This window comes from Equus przewalskii, chromosome 15, assembly GCF_037783145.1.
Source record: "Equus przewalskii isolate Varuska chromosome 15, EquPr2, whole genome shotgun sequence".
NCBI classification, from domain to species: Eukaryota; Metazoa; Chordata; class Mammalia; order Perissodactyla; family Equidae; genus Equus; species Equus przewalskii.
The window spans coordinates 9,616,261-9,637,658 of record NC_091845.1 but is presented as its reverse complement, the minus strand read 5'-3'; the positions used below and the strand labels follow the sequence as shown (position 1 = coordinate 9,637,658).

Here is a 21,398-nt window from a genome sequence, read left to right as displayed (position 1 = left end):
CCTGCAACCCAATTTTATTTTAGCCCACTTGAGCCCTGGATTCTGGCAGGGGGCGCTGCCATCGTGGGTTACAGGACGAAAACCTCAACAGAGCAGTATTCTTCCCAGGGTGAAAAAGGGCTCGTGTTTAGTCCTCTGTCCTGCAGGGAAAATGCCTTGGGAAACCCAGGTCTCTGGAAGTGGCTCAGTGGGGAGACGTGCATTTACAGGCAGACAACACGGCAGAGAGAGGGAAGACCGGCCAATTGTGTCTTATAGGAGTTATGTTAGATGTTGCAAGACACTCCATCTCAAGGACGTGCGAAATCCACACATGGCATCTTGCTTGTCCAGACTTGCGTCACCCAATTTTTCTGAAAAATACTCATTTCCTAGTGTACGGCTTGTAATCCTGTGGCCCTTCTCCCCAGGTGAGCTCTCATTCTCAGTCTCTCAAGTTAAAGCCTTGCTGGAGAATTCAACTTTGGACCAGTTACCCTCTCGGATCCTATTTCCCCATCTATTAAATGGGAGTGATCAACATCATCACCATCATGGTATTAACAATAATACCTGAGATAACCATGAGGCTATAATGAGAAAATATGGCTATAGGGGTAAAGATGTACATCTTGGCATTTATAATCGGGAGGACTGACCCTAAAGCAAGTTATGAAAGACAGAATAATACTTTACAAACACTAATTTTTTTTTTAAAGCCTAACTCACTGGAATCGCACCTCCTCTCTGGTGATTAAAAAACTTACCTAAGTTCGGGAAAAGTTCGCGGGCCAAATCAACGCTGCTGCCTACTACCTGCCTCCCCCCTCTGCTTGGACCCCCCTACGACAAGGCAGAAAGGGTGGGAAGGGGAACACAGCTCAGCATTTATTTTTGGAGCCAGCTCACTAAAAATACCTCGGCTTTCCCGTTTGATCACTCTCCCTTTTGACCTGAATGGATCGCGGGGCCCAGCAGCCCGCCCCACCCTCTGCCCGTTGTCCTTTAAAGGAAAAGGGCGTGGGGACGGATTCCTGCCGCTCGCTCGAGGGACAGATGCGAGCCGCCGGCCGGGCAGGCAGGGGCCGCGGCCACACTGACGTCAGGGCAGCGCTCGCCCCGCTGCAGCCTCCCAGTCGGGCCGAGGCCCCCCGGAGGGCGGGGGGGGAGCCGCGAGCTGGGATTGGCTGGCCAAGTGCGAGCGCCCTCGTGGATTGGCTGGCGAGGTTTTAGAGGGAGTCCCACTCTCCAATTAAAGGGCCCCGCTGCGCCCGGCAGCGCGCAGAGCTCCCCCTGGGCCCGTGAACCTGGCCATTCAGCCACCGCTGTCCCCGCTGCGCGGCCTCGCGCCTCTGCCTGAGAAGCCAGGCGCTGTTTCTCCGGCCCAGAAGAAGATGGCAAAGGTGGCCAAGGACCTCAACCCAGGAGTTCAAAAGGTGAGCTGAGATCTGTCTGTACTTAGATTCCTTCTTTTCCCCGTTTCCCTTTCCCATGTGTTTGCGGAAACTTACCTAGAGACGGACACAATTCCAAGACTTCACAGGAGAAGGAAGAGTTGGGAATACAAGTTTGAGCTAACAGGCACGCACCGCAAAATTTGCTTTTAAAAGCCATTGTGTAAAGTATTGGCAAAGGACCTTAGTTCTTTGGTGATGCTAATTAAAATTTAAATAAGGTAAAAAACCTTTTTAAATGGTAATCCTGTGGTTTGTAGGGGGAAAAACTCAACCTTTCCCTCTCTCTTCCCCGTCCTATGATTGAAGTGAAGGGGGAGGGCGTGTAATATTTACTCACAAGGAATCTCCCCTTCTGCCGTTATCCCACTGTTTTGTGTTTTTCACACACACACACACACACACACACACACACGAGTTTCTTTAGTTGGTGATATTGGCAATGGCAGCAGATCCAGCACCCGGGAACTAATTTCCATCCCCAGGGTCTGCACGTTTCTCTTTCAAGAGGGCTGGCCGGGAGCCCAGAAGGTCACGGGTCAATTACCACAGGAGGGGCCTGCCCTGTGCCTGTAGCTCCACCACTGGCTGGTTGCCTACCTGAAAGCAGTTGGGAGATGGCACAGGCGGGAATCTTAGAGGACACGTGAGCTGGAAGGGAGCAGTGAGACAGCCAATGAAGAAACTGAGGCCCAGGGTCACAGAGCCTGGATTCCATCAGGCTGCTGAGCTTAAGGAAAGTCTTAGGCATTGAAACCCTGGCCTGCCACTTTATATCTGCACCATATTGACCAAGACACTTTTCTGAGCCTCAGTTTCCTTGTCTCAGATGTGGGGATGTTAGGCCGCGCCTCCCGCAAAGCAGCAGAAACAGCCATGGTACTGAGATTAACTGTGGATTAATCTCGCAAAACAGTCGTTTTTAAACTCTGATTTCAGGGGATTTGGTCTTGCAGGGCAAAGACTTCCTTAGACATCTGTCATCACCTGTGGGGTAGAATGAGTGGCGAAAAAAAAACCTTATGTCAGAATCAAAATAAAAATGCAAGCCAGCCACTTAGAGGCTCAGCATTCATGGATGTGATTTATAGCTGCACAATTGCACGGCGGATCTGCCCCAGACTCCCGCACACAGAGTCCAGGGAACCCTTCTGAATGTGTACACCAAGTCAGACTTTATCTGGGCATCTCTCTGGAATGTACCATGCCCCCGTTGCATTTGCCAGACTATTTGCAGAATCAAGTCATCTCTCCTTCTGTGGAATTCTCAGAACCCTTTAGACCTTGGTAAGATACCTATTAATTTCCACCTAGTAGTGAGTCAGGCATGCACTGCTCTTACTTCTCTACACATCTTTCTAAACTCCTTGAGGGCAAACCTTCCTTGCTCATCTCTGTTCCAACACAGCATGCCATCCACAGCAGGACTCAGCAAACTGTGAGTGAACCGCTGAATATCCATCCAGCGAAGACCATAGTGTGTGCAGACAGTACATTTTGTGCATTCTTTTTTAAATTGTCGCATCGGAGTATTTGTGTGTCTGAATTCAGCAAATTCAGCTGAGGTAAGAGTTCAGAGCTAAAAGGGCAGAGTCCCCGTGTCCTCTGGAAAGTCAGATGATTTGGGTGGCTTTGCTACAAGCTGGTTGATGGTTAATGTGTGAAGTGAGATGGGGTTCGTGGAATACCCGCCTCCCGCCTGCGGAGGCCACCACTTGGGAGAAGCCTCGTTTTTATTTTCCTGTGCAGAGGAGAGTGCGATTATCTGGATTAGAGGCAGGACATGTTCTCCTCCTTGTCACTCTCGAGTGCCAACTTCCTTGGCCCGCAAAGGGTTTATTTTCCATTTAGATCCAATTACAGGCTTAGAGAAAGAATGTGGTGGGTAGAGATGAAAGGGCGGATATTTTTTACCTCTTGGGACCGTGACAATCAGGAGGAAGATCACCACTTTGTAGATTAACCAATGTCTTCAAGAAGCCGCGGGCAGGCTCCCCACGCTGCAGTCACAGCGCTGATTAAACGCTGTGGCCGTCAACAGCATGCTGAAAAGCTTTTACTGCATATTTACTTTTCAAATCTGCAACAGTGGGGAGTTTTATAACATTTGGCTTCAGGATGCGTAATCACACTTAGGCGTTTTGAAACGATTTCATAGACTCTTAGAGCTACAAGGGACCTATTTACAAAATGAGAAATGGTTTAAAATGGCAAGCAAGCTGTCTCCACCGCCATGCTCCAAGGGGAGGAGGGTACAGGGAATCCCCAGCAGCCAGAAAGTCATAAAAAGGTCTTCAAGAGAGAACAGCAAATCCAAAAACTGGAGTAGCCTTCAAGATTCTCTAAGCAAACCCAGAGAGACGGAGGGACTCACCGTGGGTCACAGACACAGTTAGCAGCAGAGCTTAGAAACAGCTCCCTACCTCCTCTCATCTGCTAAGTCAGATGCTCCGTTTCTTATAGTGGAATCAACCACTATTGTGGATTTGTTCTTCTGTTGTTTATTGAGTGTGTTTAAGAATACTGGTTGCTGGTATTCTTGTAACCAGATCTGGGTTCAAATTTTAGTTCCACCACTTACTGGCTCCGTGCTCTTGGTCAAGGTAATTAACTTCTGACCCTGTGTCCTCATCAGAAAATTAGGGAGACAGCAGCGGCATCACCCTCCCCAGGTGTCTGTGATCATTAGGTGAGATAATGTCTATAAAGGGCTCAGCATGTGAGCTCTCGTATGGAGTTAGCCATTGTTATTGTTGGTGGCGGCGGTATATTTTGATGGGTGTGTGAATGCTGAAAAGCGTCTTTTGGTGAATGAAGGACACACTTTTCTTTATGACCGTCCTGCCTGAAGAGCAACTAATTTTCATTCAGCTGAAGCAAAGGCAATTGCTCAGCCTTGATAATTTAAGACAGTGACCAATGATCTTGTCTTCGTTCCAGCCCAACAGATACAAAATCTGCTTACACCAAACAGAGATTACCAGTTATTGAGCCTTTCACTCTGGAGTCATAGATTTTTAGGCCTGGAAGGGGACGTGGAGCTCTTTGCGCTTTTTAGGTAAGGAAACTGAGTCCCAGAGGGGTCAGTCTCCTTATTTGAGATCGCCGAGACGGAGTGCTGCAGCGCATCAGGCTCTGCAGGAATACAGGCCCCTTGGCTGCCAAGGAGCCATTTGCAGAGATTTAGGCAGGACTAGAACAAAGAGATCTAAGCATGTTCGCTGTTGACTGTGCCTGTGCCAGTGGGCTGGCTCCAAAGGGTTCTGTTTTTCACCCCTCAACACAGTGTCGGAGGAGCATTAAATGATGGTTCTTCTAAGTGCGTTGCCAGATTCAGCTGGGCGTCTCCCTCAAGCCTTCTCCACATCACATCCCTCTTGGCTTTCCTGTCCTAAAGCTTCGTCCTCCCCTCTGTACTCAGCCCTTCCTGCTTTCACCTCCAGTTCCTGCAGCGTGCAAAACTGCTGGCATCTTGCCTGGGTGAGCCGATCCAACGTAAACATGGCTCCTCGAGAATTGTCGTTGGCTCCCTCAATTGTAAAAATATATTAAGCTGTCCCTTAGAGACATTAATAGCCAAGGCACTGGGGACCTGCCCATAGGTGTATAAGCCGCTTGGCCCAAAAGAGAACCTTATTTAAAAAAGAAAAAGAGAAAGACATCCAAGTCCTTCTTCAAGGATCTCCAAAAACAGATGCTGAAGCCATTGCTTTGTAAATGGCAGATGCTTGTCATATTGTGCAGATGTGTCTGAACATGTGGGCTTGGGGGCTGGCGATTGACTTCCAGCAGTGCGCCTGCCACCTGTGGTGAGAGGCAGGGGGAGGCTGAATCACAGATCATCTCCCGGCTTTCACCTAGGCCATCCAGCTCCAGAACCTCTCCGAGCCCAGGGCTTCCCCACGGTTCTACAAGCAGGACAGGGGAAAATTGACTTGGGTATTCCGCTCTGAAGATCCTGTAGTTTGATCTTCTCGCCACATTCACTGATGAAAGGTGACAAGGAAGCAAAAGGATGGGCTGAATTCAGCAAAGGCAGGGGCCCGGAAAGGAGGGACAGCCACACAGGCTCGTGTGTGTGTCTTTCTTTCACGCCCCTCCTCAGGCCAGTTCTGGTGAGGATAAGGGAAGGGGCAGAGAAGTGAGGGAACAGTTCCTCTGGCAACCCAGGGCAGTCAACTGGGCTGCAGAGGAGGATTTGATTTGACTTTGGGAAGAAGAATCATTCGTTCTTTTCAACTTGCACATCCAAAATAGTGTATGTATAATAAAGTGGAAATCTGTCATGATGAGTAAGACCCTGGGAGTTCTTATCTCCTTAGTGTTCATCCAACACCATTTAAAAATGTTTATTATAAGAAAAGTTTTCTGGCCAGGGGTTGAGTCATTGTAGTAACTGCAGGCGTTTACTCACCGGGTGACTTTGGACAGGTCCCTTTTCCTAAAAGTGGCAGCCTCTGGATGGGAAGCAGACTGCCTTCTCGCTCCACTCCGCTGGCTTTTCCTCTACACCAGGCTGTCTCCAAAATAACAAACGATTATGGAAAAATAGGCCTAAAACTTCGTTCCACTGAAAGCAGAATTGTGGAACGGCTTTTCAAGACATCCAGAAGGAAGGGACAGCTGTTTCTCTGTAAGTGTCTTCATTTGGAATTGTCCTCCCTCCCGCTTTCGTTTGCTAACAGGAAGAGGGTTTGGCTGGCAGCTGCCATGATCTCACCAGGTGCAAGGCCACCAGCCCCTTCCACAGGAGTCCCTCAAGATCATGACATTCCCTTAACTTCACATGAAATGTTCCGGGCGTCCTGCACCCCCTCTTGGAGCTTCACACATATCATTGGCACAGATCTGCAGAAGTTCTAGAAATGCTTTCTATAAAGCTTTTATAGAAAGAGTTAAACAAGAACTTGGGTCTCATATGTGTACCTAGACTCTTTTTTTGTTTTTTCTTTTTTTTTTTTGAGGAAGATTAGCCCTGAGCTAACATCTGTGCCCATCTTCCTCTACTTTATATGTGGGACGCCTGCCATAGCATGGCTGGACAAGCAGTGCGTCCCAGGTCCAAACTGGCCAACCCCAGGCCGCCGAAGTGGAACGTGCGGATTTAATCACTGCACCACCAGTCCAGCCCCACCAAGACTCTTTTAGTGGCCGAAACTTGTATTTGGTATCTAAGCCTAAACGTTTGATGTGGGAATGCAATTGTGTTTTCACGAAAACGGAAACAATAATATAATTACAAAGCTTTGCAAAATTCCCAAATCAACTCTTTGGCTCATTGTCTGCTCTTTAATATGAGAAGCAAACCCTTTTACATTTTTTCTCAGAAGGGACGTATTTGGTCTTATTTTTATCATTTATTTGGTCTCTTGCCTTCTAAGGACTCTGCAGGAACACTCGTCTGTTCTCTGTTAGGACAGACAAGTTTGGGGAAAGGCAAGAAAGAGGAAGGCAAGGCATCTCTTGATTGCGTGCAGGGGGCTTGCCATTTTCTCCCATCTTATCTCCTATAGCCTTAAGGACTATCATGCAAAAATATTAATGTCCTTTTACACACGAGTAAATTAAGACTAAGAGTTTAAATGACCTGCCTAAGATCGTATGATGGCAGGTTAAGAACTCAAATACGGTCTTCTCTGATTCCAAAATTTATGCTCTTTCCGCTATAAGAAGAAACAAGAAGGCTTCATTGGAAGCAGAAGCCTGGGAGAGAGGGACTATGATTACTACTATGAGCTTCACACCAGGATCAAGGTCTTCCTACACACTGACAGTCCGATTCAGGAGGTGCCCAGCATTTGCCAAGTGCACCTCTCTGATATCTCTTGGTCACTACCAAGTGTATACTGTCACCCACACCAAGTCAAAGCCACTTCCCAGGGATAGAACAAGGGCTTTCTAAATTTCTCCTGGTTCCTGGTTTTCTAGAAGACTGATGGAACGCTCTAGGGAGGAGGCTGGTAGAGAGACAATCTAAGGAATCATGCAATATTGTCATGAAATTACTGAAGAAGCAGTGACACTTGACAAAAAAGAAAACAAATCCTAGAGATCCCAGTCCCAGAGCTTCCAGGAAATTCTAGCCTAGGGATAAGCTTGGCTTCTGGAATGTGTATCTCTACACGCCTGGTCAGCCTGACTCACAGTCTACCCAATAACACGTGAATCAAGACCAAGCAAAACACAGCCCGAGCCCCCACCAGCACACGCTTTAAAAGGAAATAAGATCGCTGAGGGGGAAGAAACCAAAGGCTCCATTTGGCAAGTCACTCTTTTGAAGGACAAAGGAGCACCAGGGTCCATCCCATGGTGGCTGTTTTAAATCCACATGATTTATTTATGGATTGTTTTCTTTTTTTCTTCTCTTATTTTAAAACATTGGATCCTTTGTAAAATTAATCTTTGGAGAAAAACACGAATGAATCATTGTATAAAAGAGCTGAGCAGAATCCAGTGATCTGCCTGGTCAGTCCCTTCTTGTTGTAGATGCGACATAGAAGAGAAATGGCGTATCTAAAATTTACACGTGACATCACCGAGACAGGCACTGACTCACAGCATCTTTTCCGCATGGAGAAGAAAAGGGTATCTTCTATATTCTGTCACTTCTATGCCCAGAGTACTCTGATGTCATGGCAACTTCCTACCCTCAAGCTTCAGAAGGTCAGCTGCACGTTTTGGCTATGAACTTAGCTTTGGCCAAAAAGTTTAGAGGCCATTTTGAGGAGCGGTTAAACACACAACCTTTGCAAGCATGGAGGTCTAGATGTGACTCCTAGTTCTGCTATTTGCTAGGTCTGCAACCTTCGCCAAGTTGCTTATCCTCTCCGGAACTCTGGTTCCTCATTTGAGAGAGACAATTAACAATAGTTCTACATTTAAACCACTGTTAATGAGAGAAAGCACATAAAGTGCCTGGATGTACTGTAAGTGCTCAAAAAATATTTCCTCCTGCTGTCATTGGTATCCCCTCTCCTCAGCACAGGGCAGAAATCCCATAGCTGGTTTCGTACTGGAACGTGGGAGACCAAGTACAGCTTACCTACGTCACGCGTGGCTTCTAAGATATCAGATTGCAGGAGCTTCTCTTTGTAGCTAAACTTAGACCTAGCCATAAATATATCCAGGCCACATTGTATGCAAAATTGTGGCAATGGCAACAATTTGCTTTGAGTGTCTGGTTGCTACACTTCTAAAAAACAGCCCTCCCCTTGCTGGAGACGGTCGTTGGCCCCAGGGGTGTGACCTTACACAGGGACTTACCCTCGCGAGCCTCAGATGTCTTGCTTATGAGACAGGGTAATAATCATTCATTTCTTCCCTTAGCAAATATTTATTTAGCATTTGTTATGGGTCAGGCATTGTGCTGAGCACTGCGTACAAGACAATAAGTGAGAAACTTGGTCCCTGCCATGTATACTTGAGTCTGGTGGAATTCGTTTCTCATAAAGGTGGGAGAAAGGCCAAATAATGTCAGTGTTCCATGATTCTGTGTGATTCTTGACCTCCTCCACACACACCCCCCCTTCTCCTCTTTTGTTCCCCACTCTCACATTTCCCAGCACTGTCCACCTCTGAGCCACATGCCAACCCCCGTCATCTCTACAGTGTCGGTGGAATGAGTATGCTATTCCTCTCCGAGTTGTTGCACTTCAAATAGGGTGTTGAGTGGGGAGAGGTCTGAGGCAAGGGAGACGACAGGCAGCTCTCAGGGACCACCAGCACCCAGGGGCCCTTTCAGCCTCCTTGCAGACACGTGGTAGACGAGTAATCTGCTCAGCCTGTGTCCTCAGGCAGCTTGACACCCCAGCTCTGTCCTTCATGGTGCTGGTGTCAGGGGCACCAAAGGGCAGGAGCATGGGGAAAGAGCTCTTGGCTGACTAACCCCCCCGGAGGAAGCCTGCCCCAAGAAGACAGCATCTATTTGGGCTGTATGACTAAGTGGCATTTCCAGGTACTGATTCGGGAGGCTGACCACTGAGGAGACTGACCCGGCTAATCCGTCGGCTGGAAGAGGTGGAGGGAAAGTGGATCCCAGCCCTGCCCTCATCCTGGAGGAGAGCCATCCACCTACGGAGGCTCCCTGGTGCTCCCCACCCCAGCCCTGGCCCTGTGGCCGCTGGTGCCCTTGTTAAAGGGATTCCGCTCTCAGCCGAGGGCGGGGGGTGGGGGGCGAGCGGCAGTATTAGGGGCTTCTTATTTTAGAGGAAGTCTGGGAGGGAGATTTTTTAAAATCTTGTTAGTAAATAGAGGAGAGGTTTTTAACCAGGGATTTGTGGATAGAATGGAGGGTATCACAGTATGTAAATGAAGAAAAACATTGCATCCTTGCATCCCCAACCTCTACCTGAAACTTAGCATTCCTTTCCATTATGAGTGAAGACCAAAGTCCTGGCAATTTAGCAGCCCCTGTGCCTTTGTTTTAAATCAAATGAAGCTGTTGTATTCCACATTTATGTTAGGAAAAGACAGCTGGGTGTGGGCCCTGTGCCCTGGGTACCAATGGAAATCGGGTATTTTCCTATCCTATCACTGTTGCACTAGGTGCCCCGTGTACCACTTAGGCTCGTCCTGTTCTGAAATAACAGTAATTAAATCCGCTGCTAGATCTTGCTAATTAACTTAATAAAGGCATGTATGCTGCCGAATCACAGATTTGTCGTGTACTGATACTATTTCAGTAATACTGGGTTCCTTTGTAATCCTACATATTTTATTTTATGCATTTAAAACATTGTTCTGAGAAATGGATACTTTCATGTCAGACAGCCAAAAGAGCCCAAATGTATTGAGACCTCTGTCGAAATAAAGCTTTAGCAGTTTTCTATACACACATCCACAAATATATGCATATATAAACACACACGCACAACTATAGTGGCTTGCGATCTGAGGTTCTTACGCTAGGCAAACTGGGTGCAAATCCAGCTCTGCCACTTATTTCCTAATGCCTTGGACAAGTCAGATGACCTCTGAGCCTCAGTTTCTTCATCAATAAAATGGGCCTCAAAGTTATCATCCTCACAATAATAATCTGTTAAGTTCTTAGCACAGTACTTGACAAATAACAAATGTGTGTTAAACTTGAGTTATCACTCTTAAAAGAGCTAATGAGAGTGAAATGGTAAAGAGAATAAAAACATTATTTTGATGAAATTTATTACCCAGCTCTGAGTTGGCCAACTTTAAGAATTCATTTGGTACAAACATATATTATGCAACGATTACATGCCAGGGACGGAGCTGGGAAGTGGAGAAGTAAAAGGAAAGGAATGCCAGAGGCGAATGGTTTCGGAAAAGGATCAGCCAGTCCGGCCGTCAGAGAATCACGGCCGTGCCTAAAGGCCTCCATCACAGGTGGGAGGTGGGACCGAGGTGCTCAGGAGAGGAAGCACTTAACCTCACCTGGGGAGGTTAGGGAAGGCTGACCCAGGAGGCGACATTTGAGCTGAGTGTTGAAAGACAAGGATGAATGAGCTCTTAGGATTGGGTCCCAGACCCGTTTATGCCTTCCAAGTATGACACGCATATTCTGCATCCTATTTGACTTCTAACTTGGGGCATATCATCCACCTAGAACTGTGGAGAAGTACGTTCCCATGTCTCCATCCACCCATGATGCACATCTATTATTTTCTCATCTGAGAACTCATTCCTCTTGCTTCTCAACCAACACCCCTTAGGGTGGCAGGACAGCAGGGGTTGCCAAGGTGGCCTGCAGAAAGCTCCTTACGGCTGTGGCTGGAGACTCCCAAACCAGCAATGGAGCTCCAGCAAACCCACCCCCACTGAGTGTGAATTTTTGCAGAAAGATGTAGATTCTTGTTGTGACGGAAGGAAAACAATAGATAACTGAGGACATACACTATATGGAAAGCAAGGAACGCACACACACTCTGTGAGATTCAGCACACGGCGCGTGTGAGCAGAACACGAAAACAATTCACAGCGTTACGGGATGTGCGTGTGCGCCCCGAGTTTCATTCGCGTTTAAACTCTGAAGCCATTTAATTGATAGTTAGAGGAAAAGAAATCTCAACTAGGATTCCTCGATGAACTATGAGGAAGAAAATCAGCTTTTTGAAATATAGGAACTTCATGAGCAAGATTCAAAATCTTGCATCAAAACAGTTCCTTTTGGGGGCTGGCTCCGTGGCCGAGTGGTTAAGTTCGCGCGCTCCGCTGCGGCGGCCCAGGGTTTGGATCCAGGGCACGGACATGGCACCGCTCGTCAGGCCACGTTGAGGCGGCGTCCCACATCCCACAACTAGAAGGACCTGCAACTAAGATATACAACTGTGTACTGGGGGGGTTTGGGAAATAAAGCAGAACAAAAACCCACAAAAAACAACAACAACAAAAAACAGTTCCTTTTGCACAGTTCTTACTTCAGATTTCTGACTTGGTCTGAAAATGTGGATTCCTTCTCGCCATGGTTTAGAGCAGGTGATGCATCAACATGAAAAACACGTGGTTTGGATATCGAAATGCCACTGGGATAATCGTTCTTGATTTTTGTCGGTTGCATATGGTGTGTTAAACAAAGGGAGAAAATATCCTCAGTGACTCCTTGCCAATTATCTGGGAAAAGGAATTATAGGGATCATCTCTGTGTTTACAAGGACCTGAAGAAGAGGCCAGGTTTGCTGGAAAAGCTGTGTTTCCTCGTGTCTGTTCTCCTGCTCAGCCGGCAGGCCCAAACAGCCCATGGGGAGAACACACCTGTAATAAGATTCACGCCAGTTGGAGTGGCTATTTTCTCCTGCCTCTGTACCTTTCCTTGGACCCAGCCCAGCTCTGGGACCATCACAAGGGAATGAGGATATGCTTACTTGAAAAATGCTTGTACGGTATATCTCAGCAATTAGGATTAATTTTTAAGAGGTGAAATGAGCCTTAGAGATTCTCTAGGTCCACTTCCTTGTTTAACAGTCAGACAGATCCAGCAGGTTAGGTGACCTGCTCAAGGTGACAGAGCTAGTTATTAGAAGAGTTGGGGTAAGGATTTGGGGTGTCATAGCATTTCAGGTTCAGAAAGACTTAAAAACTCTATTTTGTCCAAGTACCCCATCCAAAACCTTACACATGAGGAAAATTGGACACCCAGATGCTGTGAGAATACCATTTACAAGCACTTACACCTCCTAAGGGGATGTCTTTTTGAACCCCTCTAATTATTAGATAGCTCTTTCTTTTAAGCTAAAATCTTCTCTCTGCAACTTTTCCCCATTTATTCTCTTAGGGAATGGCCATGGCCACTTTCTCTAATGTTCCATTTCTGCTTTACCAACCAAATCCTACATGTTGATCAGGATTAAGGTCAAAGCATCTATTTCTTGGGTTACTTCCATCTTCTGGGAGGCCTAGTGTCCGCATTTAGCTGAGTGAGATGGCTAACAGAGAGCCCCTAGTCTTTGCTTTGCCATCAGTTTTGTGACTTCTGTCACCTCTTCCCTCTGGGCAGGATGTTTCCCTCTCCTTCTGTCCTCACCCAGTTGGAAAGGTCACTTCTGTGCCACCAAACTATCCTGTTTCTTGGAAGAGAGTTTTTAAAGTGGAAAAACATGTCAAGAGAGAAGGGAATAGGACATTTTAAAGCACCAAGAGAACTCCAAACCCATGTCATAAGCACTCATGAAAAATCAGTGCTGCTCCCCATACAAAGAACCTGATTGTTAAGAAGGGAGCGAGGGTAATATGAAATCAGAGAAGGCTATGAATGAGAAGAAGAAAACCTTGGTAAAAGAGGTAATGTCTTTTTAAGAAGCTTTTAAAAATTATTTGCAAAGTTGTCATAGCTTATTACTATATGGAATGCTAGAACAATAAGAGAGTAATCTAAGTATTATGTCCTTGTGACTTTTCCATCTGAAGGGAATGCTCAATAGATAAATAGGAAAGATGGTCATCAAAATTTTAACTTGCGTTCATTAAAAGATACCACTAAGAAAGTGAAAGACAATCCACGGTGAGAAAACATTCACAGTACTTATATCTGACAAAGGATTGTAATCTAAAATATATAAATGAGTCCTACAAATAAATAATTTCAAAAAAGCAATCTAATTTTTTAAAAAATAGGTGAAGACTTGAACAGGCATATCACAAAAGAAGACGTCTAAATGGCTAATAAGTATAGGAAAAGGTGCTCAACATCATTAGTCATTGGAGAAATACAAGTTAAAAGCACAATGAGATAGGATTATACCCCCAGAAGAACAGTAAAATTACATACTGACAATCGCAAGTGTTGGCAAGGAGGTGGAGCAACAGGAACTCATGTACATTGCCAGGAGATTGTAAAATGATACAACCACTTTGGAAAACGGTTTGGTTTCTTCTAATAAAGTTAAATGTATAGCTACCGTATGACCTAGCAGGTTCTCTTCTAGGTAGGTATCCAAGAGAAAGGAGCACATAATAGCTAAACACTGGAAATAATTCAAACCTCCATCAATAGGAGAATGGATAAACAAATTATTTTGTATTTATACAACAGAAAACTACTTAGTAAAAAAAAAATCTAATATATGCAACAACATGGGTAATCTTAAATACGTTGGACAGAAGAAGTCAGACACAAAAGATGTATAATACATAATTCCATTTATGTGTTATTTGAAAACAGGCAAAACCAATCTATGATGCTAGAAGTCAGAATATTAGCTACCTTTATAAGATGAGGTTGTTATTGACTAGAAAGGGGCATGAGGGAACCCTCTGGGGCACAGGAAGTATTCTATATCTTTATCTAGATAGTGGTCACATGGGATATACATATAAAGTAAGCAAGGGAATACTTGAGATTTGTGAATTTTTACTATATGTAAATTTTACCTTGAAGTACCGTTAGAAAATACAAAAGACACTATTTGATAGATAATGGGAAAGTGTTATATATGCAAGCAGTAGAAGGATGTGGGGACCCAGGGGTTGAGGGCTAAGTTCCTGCCACAGCCCCATGGAGGTATCATGTTGGTGGACAACTTTGTCCCCAGGAGCTGCCGCTAGGACTCATCCGAGTCTTTCCATTGACTTCAGTCTGGCATTAAAGTTTCCACCTGCTGAGTCCCTGCTCAGCCTCCTCTCTCACTACAACATTCTGCTTCCCCCAAACTGATCTATCACTCGTTCCCGGAACATACTTTTTCTTCCTCACATACATGCTGAATGGCCTTCTCCCTGGGCCCAAATCCTCTCCCTTCCTCAGGGCCCTCCTTCGTGAAGCCCTCAGTGCAGACCAAGTTCTTTCTCCTCTGAACTCCCGGCATGGATTTCCTCTCCTACTGAGTGCACGTTTAGTTTTCTGAATGGCCCTGGAACGTGAGCATTCGCTGTCCTTTCTTAACTCCTGCACTGTAATTATCTCCATGCGTAAGCTCGTTGAGGGCAGGGACCGTGCCTTATTCTCCTCGCTGTCCCCCTCGGAAAGCCTGGCATCTGGTAAGGGCTCAATACTATTAATGGATAGAAAAGGAAATGGAATCAGTATATGGGAGAGAAGGAAAGATAGAAGAAGAGGTAAGAGCAGGTTGCTTCTCATTTCTGACAGAGATGAGGAATCCTGAGGGGATAGGAGGGGAGAGAACATGAGGGCGGGGGACACGAGACAGACATGGAATAGAGCTGGTGAGACCATTAACCTCTCCCAGCACCCCATACATATTGCTTAATCTAAACCCTTCTGACTCATGGACCAAGATCAGAACTGGCAAGATAGGCAGGGACCAGAGGAGTGGGAGGGAGACTCCTTGATAGTATTTAGCAAGGATCTTAAGATGAAAAGGAAATGAAAGTCAGAGGGATGGGGAAGGCACCGTTCCAAACCAGACCCTGAATTTGTAATGTCTGGTCACAAGTTTTACTGTCCTCCTTCAGACTTGCCTACAAAAGGGTTGACTTGAGGATGGCGGAGGAGCCAAGCCTTGATTTCTTTCCCTCCTTCAAACAACTGGCTTGAACCTTCATCTGAACCTTGAGGCCCCTTATTTCTGGCTGGAAGTCTCTTGAGAACAAACTCTGATGATTTCCGTGGTCTGGGGAGGAGTTGGCTCAGATCTCTGGACAACAGCAGCCACATCTCAGGAGAGTTGGCCCTCCTGAGAGACGGGAGCCAGCGGGATGACTGAAAATCAGCTGAAACTGAGTCCAAACCACTCATTGCTCAGACCCATATCTACTTTAAGTTTCTAGTCCTTGATGAATATTTATACCAAAATAGGGCCAGTGGAAAAGTTCCATCTGTGTGGATTTTAAGAGTTTTGCCTTCCCTCAGCCACGTTGACCAAACTCAGGAAAGTGGGGGAATCTTTGCCAAGTACATGCTCTTTGAAGTACAAGAAATTCTGAGAAGGCCCTGGACCCATTACATTTCTTCTTATCCTGAAGCCTTATAGTTGGCACTCCCTTTTTTAAAAAACGATTAATATCAACACCTCTCGGTGCTTTATAATTTTAGCCAAGCCCTTGACACCATGCTGACCGTGAACTCTTTTTGAAAGAGGGGATAAGTCTGTTCAGGGTTTTGCTGGGTGAAGTTGCTTTGTTGGTCGATATTTTTCCCGTCTTTTAAAAATCTGAATGGTCCAGTTAATTACTTTAATTCTCCTCTTTACTTTGCTGGTAGAGAAACGGCCCCAAATTTTCTCCTCCGTTTTATTAGTCGTTCCATACTCTTCAGAACCAAAACACCAGAAACTGCACCCAGTTCTGCCCTTGATGTGAGGGGCTGAAATAGAAGACCTGCTCTCGAACAAGGCATATTAACTGCTCTTACTAAGCACGGGCCATGCGCCAGGCATTGTGCTACATAGTTTTTTCCTAATCTTTACACCAATCCCATTTTACAGATGAGTAAACTGAGGTTCAGAGGGATTAAGTAAATGCCGTAGTGACATAGCTCATATGATGCATGTGAATTAAATGTAGGATATTCAATACACAGCTCCCCCTCTTTCCCTCTGTACCATTTCTTGTCTATACCTAACGTGTTTACAGGGTTCCCGTGGTGTGGACCGAGAACTTGTCTGTCACGAGGTGAATTTACTTGGTACACAGACGTGTGTTAACAACTTTAAACCATGTCAGCAGGATCTTTCTCCTTTTTTTAGTTCTTTCATCCTTCTGATTATGTCAAGGAGAAAGTCTCCATCTTGAGCTAAAATGTCTTCAACACCTCCAACGCTTGCCCAGCTTCACCTGAAACAGATGGAGAGTGGTCCTCAGGCTCAGAGCTTTCAAAAGGCAATAGTATTAGCTAGAATTTAATGATGTGCTTTCATATTGATTGTATTGTTCATGGTTACCATTTATTTTTTTATATATCTTAGGGATAAAGCTTATTATTTTTCAAAAAAATAAGTTTTTAAAAAGTGATTTTTTTAAAGAAAAATTATAAGTACATAATCACAGAGATAGTATATTGAGGACGAAATTCACGAAGGAGGATCATGGGGTTTCATAAACATCTAATATTTGGTGATCCCTGATCTCTACAGCACTTTACAGTTTTCAGAACATTTTGTATGCATTCTCATATTTGATTCTCACCACCACCCAGGGATTACAGTAGGGATTATGCTGGCAGGGACCACTCTGGTAAGGATTATGACCCATTCTACAGATGAGAAAAGTCAAGGTTCAGAGAGTGGAAACTGCTCGCTGGGTCACACAGAAAGTGAAAAAAGGAGCCGGGGCTCAGGTTCAACTCCCCAGGCTCCAGCATGACCAGCGTTCCTCCAGCCCTCTGCCAGCAGATCGTCTCAAGGGCAGGAGTGGATAAAGGGAGATTTCGAAGCCATGAGCCAAGACCAGAAATGCCATGGAGAGCCTGCGGAGCTTACTGACTCTCACGGATTGGCCTGAGTTTTCACAATTTCCCACTGCTTGTCTATATTCTGTTTCATGGAGAAGCCTGTGGTTGCTACATTCTGAGTTTCTCTAGAGAAGTCTGATTTTCTCTCTCTAGCGAGTCCCCTTCCAGAAGTTTCAGAAACTGGTTCTCCCACCGGGAGACCATCTCTACCTTCTGGGGTACACAGAGAAAGGCTGACACAAGCTAGCAGTGGCTCCCTCAATGAGGAAAAGCCAGATTCTGACCAATAAGAAGAGCTTGCTTTCCAAGTCTGCTGACCTTGAGCAGTTGACTGGGATTCAGACCACAGGTCCGCGTGACTGGACAGGCAGGGATATCATAAACATAGGAGAATTGGTGGGTTTGGAAGGCAAAGAAGGCAAGCTGGCCGTTCCATCAGTCTGTCCACGAAGAGATTCCAGGAGCTGAAAACAGCCCTGGAGATAAAGCTGAGAGCTGGAGGGAAGAGCTGAAGCCAAGTGAGTAGGTTCCTGCGTAAGAGAAGAGCATGTTGAGAACCGAGCCGAGAGGACAACCAGTGCCAGAACCTTGGAGGGGAGAGGGGAGCCATTTAAGTGGACAGAGAAGAGTTGGCTGGAGGGGTTTGGGCGACCAGGAGAAGCTAGAATCTTGGAGACCAGGGTAGTGCTTTTTTCTTCCAACTCCTCCTGCAGGCATCAGCCTCAGACACAGGGTATCTATTGTGTGTTGGCTTTTAATCGCCAAGAAGCATTGATAAAAGGCAAAAACAGAAGTGTTATAAAAGAAGCTATTCAAACAAATGTTTATTGAGGAGCTACCATGTGCAAGGCATTATTCCAAGCACTGATGATAGAGCAATGGACTAGACACACGGGGCCTCTGGCCCCAGAGAACTTACAGTCTAGCAGGAAAGAATGACGTTAAAGAGTTATGTACACAATTGAATAATTAGAATCATGATGGATACTACAGGAAGTACAAGATAGTTTTCTAAGACCACATGATAAGGGTACCTGAAGGACGAATAGGAGTTTGTTAGGTGGAGAGAGAACTGGACCAAGCAGAGGGAACTGCATTCCGGCAGGCTCAGAGGCATACAGGAATTTGGCATCTTTCCTGGGCCATATGGTTCAATGAATAATTCTAAATTTACTCGAGATAATTTTCTGGAAGGTAACTTAGCTTCTATAGTTCTGATTTTATGATTTAATTGTGTTAGATGAGCTTCAAAGGTGAGACCTTGAAAGTGAGTTATTTGCAAAGCAAATGACCATCTGCTAATTTCTGCTTCATAAAACTGGGCTTAGAAAAACTTGGCCTAAATCCTCTTTAAGGTGTTTTCATTTCTAAGAATCTATCATTTTCTTGTGTCAGATTTTCTTATACGGAGAATTCAGCTATATACAGTAGGTACAACTAGTTCATTATGTAGGGGGAAAGGATGGAATATTTGAACTAAAAAGTGTATTGAATGTTGGTTTTTAAAACGTGGTAACAAAGAAGAGAGAAGAAGGAAGTCATTTATAAGAAGGCTACTTGTTTTAAAACAAGAAAATGTCTTGCTAAAGGCACTACACTAAAACGCAAGTGGGTTGTTACCATCACAGCACCCCTGTTGGCTGAAGGAGGGGTGTGTGTGTCTCAGTACTTCCATTGTCATGTAAGTTAGCCTAAGAATTTAGGCAGGAGATCCCCAGCAGGAATCATTTGCATAAGGAAAGCCTTCAGACTTTTAATAACATGCTGAACATGTACACAGCACGTTGCCTTTGAAGATGTTAAGATTCAGAGAGGCTCAGTTAGAAACCCTCCAGCTTAGTGTACTGGGTCTCCGCTATTTGCAAAGTGAACTCTCATAAAAGTGTGTCATCCTCGGAAAGGTCAGTAACGCTGCAAGTTAAGAATTCACATGCACGTGCACCACACACACACACAGGATGGACCAAATTACCTCCTTATAGAAAGGATGTAATTTTAACATTCTTAAGACATCAGGCCACTAAAATCAGGGGAGTCTTATAAAACTGGGGAGACGTAATAAGCATTGTCAGCCTCGAGCTTACAGTTTTCTACTTGAGATGGAGTCTATTAAAGCCCGAAACCTAAGAACCATGGAGCCAATTAGATTTTAATTTCCAAGTGTAACCTGAAGATATTAGGGACCCCAACAGCTTGTTCTCTTTTAGGAAATGGGGGGAGGGAGAGTAAAGAGTCTCTATATGGACTTTCTCCAAGCTACTTGGTAAACCTCTAGAAAAAAGTCTCCCAAGGGGTTTCGATAACTTCTGGCTCAGAGTGAGCCTGATGGCTTTACTACGTCTTCCCCAAAACCGGGCAGGGCCTACCCAAGAAAGAAAAAAGACAACTTCAAGGGAAAAAAGATTGCATTGGAGCCTCTGGAAACAGGTAGCTTGGCAAGAAATGCCAGGTCGGGAATCCCTTTCATAGTCAATGAGAACGCTGCCCACACTCCGGGAACCTTAGTGGTCTCCAAAGATCCATAAAAAGTCTGGAGGTGGGGGAGGCAGGAGGACCCTCCTCCTACTAACTATTTGAATTAAGCAGCCAGTCCCTCAAATAATGGGCTGACTTTTCTAGAAACGTGGGGCACTTCTCAAAAACCGGGGAGACTAGTTGTGCCCCCTCTGCTGGTTTTGCCAGTCTGTGTTGGTGCAATTCCCTGTTCACGTTAGCCTGGGCAGTGCCTGTGGCTAGTTCAAAGGGAGCTGGTGTCGAAGGAAAATATTAGTTCAGTCCTAAAAGTCCTACCACTTCAGTCCAGCAGGGTCCCTTATAAATAAGATTTGTGGAGCTGCTTTGGATACAATCACGTGTAAACATCAGCTATCAGCAAGAAGCTGGCAGCCGAAGGGGCTGGTTTCCCTTCTGCCCCAGTCAGCATCATTTTCACCCTGCCAATGGAATGTTAAACAAAGGAGTCGGAGTCGTGGGTGGGGACCGACAACTTCCTAGATTTTCCATGGGCCTTGACACAGATTCAGTCATCCAGCCATCAATCACTCAAATTAGGATTTGGAAATTTTTGCTTTGTTTGGAACTCCTCTTTTTTCAAAGCGACCCCAGTGCTATCACCTTTGGAAGATAAAAGAGATATTCTGCCATGTTTCGAGGCTGCCCACCTTCAAGGGCTCTTGCCACTGCCGGCTAGGAGAGGAGCCCAGCCACGCAGATGGTTTCACAGAAGTGCTATGGTTCTTCCATTCAAACGTCCCTCATGTTAGACCTTTCCAAGAGCTGCAAACGCTTGAAAAAATTTGCTGAGTGAAGTCTTATCGCTTCTTTGCCTACTTTTTGATGAAAGTCCCAAAAATGCAAGAGAGTAAAATTACCGAAAAGGCAGACAGAAAGAAGAAAAGAAAAAGTGGTAGATAATCCCCTATCTGGCCAGCAGAGACCCCGCGGTGTCTGCTCTATTAGGCCAAGCGATAATGCACTAAGAGGTAGACGTTACGAATAGACTCAGTGGGCCGACCGGGCCAGATAACAGAGGGAACTATGACTGCAATTACTTGTTTTTAATCAGGAGGAGATTTCCAGGCTGCAGACAGTTAAGGATAGGCTCGGCTGTTGGGCTGGGGTGCGGTTTTAGAACCAGCCACCCCGAAGGCGGGCTGCCACGCTTCACGGACCTCCTTTCATGACTCTGGGTCTGGGCAATCCTGCTTTTCTGGAACCAGCCTCCAATCAGTGAAGCTAGGCTGATGGAAGGAGGGGGTAGTGGGGAAGGGGGAGGCAAAAGCAGGAACTTAAACAGAGAAACCTTTCATTTTGTGTTCCTTCTCCACATATGGATTTGCTTTACTGCTCGGTTTTCATAGCCAGATTAACCCTTTTTGTTCACACACGGCATGTACCTTGGGGATCTCCAATAATTTCCTCCCTGCAGGGGAAGACAGAACCAAACTAGTGATTACAACTGTGGAAATGTTCCGTAAAGGGTCTTATGTGGTGATTAGGAGATTGTAGGGGGGAGAGGGGGTACCTAGTGGAGGAAAATCAAGGATCTCCTTGAAGAAGTGAGAGTAGGAATTGGACGGCAGTTTCCAGAACTTCCCCAGGGGCGTGTTCATCAAGGAGCCTGAAGAGATGGTTGGGACCCACTTCAGGGC

The 21,398-nt window shown here is 45.7% G+C and overlaps 1 protein-coding gene across 2 annotated transcripts in view; it reads left to right on the top strand.

Moving 5' to 3' along the window:
* Window positions 1-1,012: 1,012 nt before the first annotated feature.
* The window catches only part of LMCD1 (LIM and cysteine rich domains 1), a 59,693-nt gene continuing 39,307 nt past the window's right edge, over window positions 1,013-21,398 (top strand). Inside the window, exon 1 of one of the 2 annotated variants that reach the window (XM_070576684.1) lies at window positions 1,013-1,415. In XM_070576684.1, the coding sequence (XP_070432785.1) occupies window positions 1,374-1,415 (42 nt within the window). In that variant the 5' untranslated portion in view covers window positions 1,013-1,373. Of the gene's footprint in view, window positions 1,416-2,702; window positions 2,999-21,398 lie in introns of those variants that run through there. The other variant, XM_008532343.2, reaches the window with a different exon arrangement.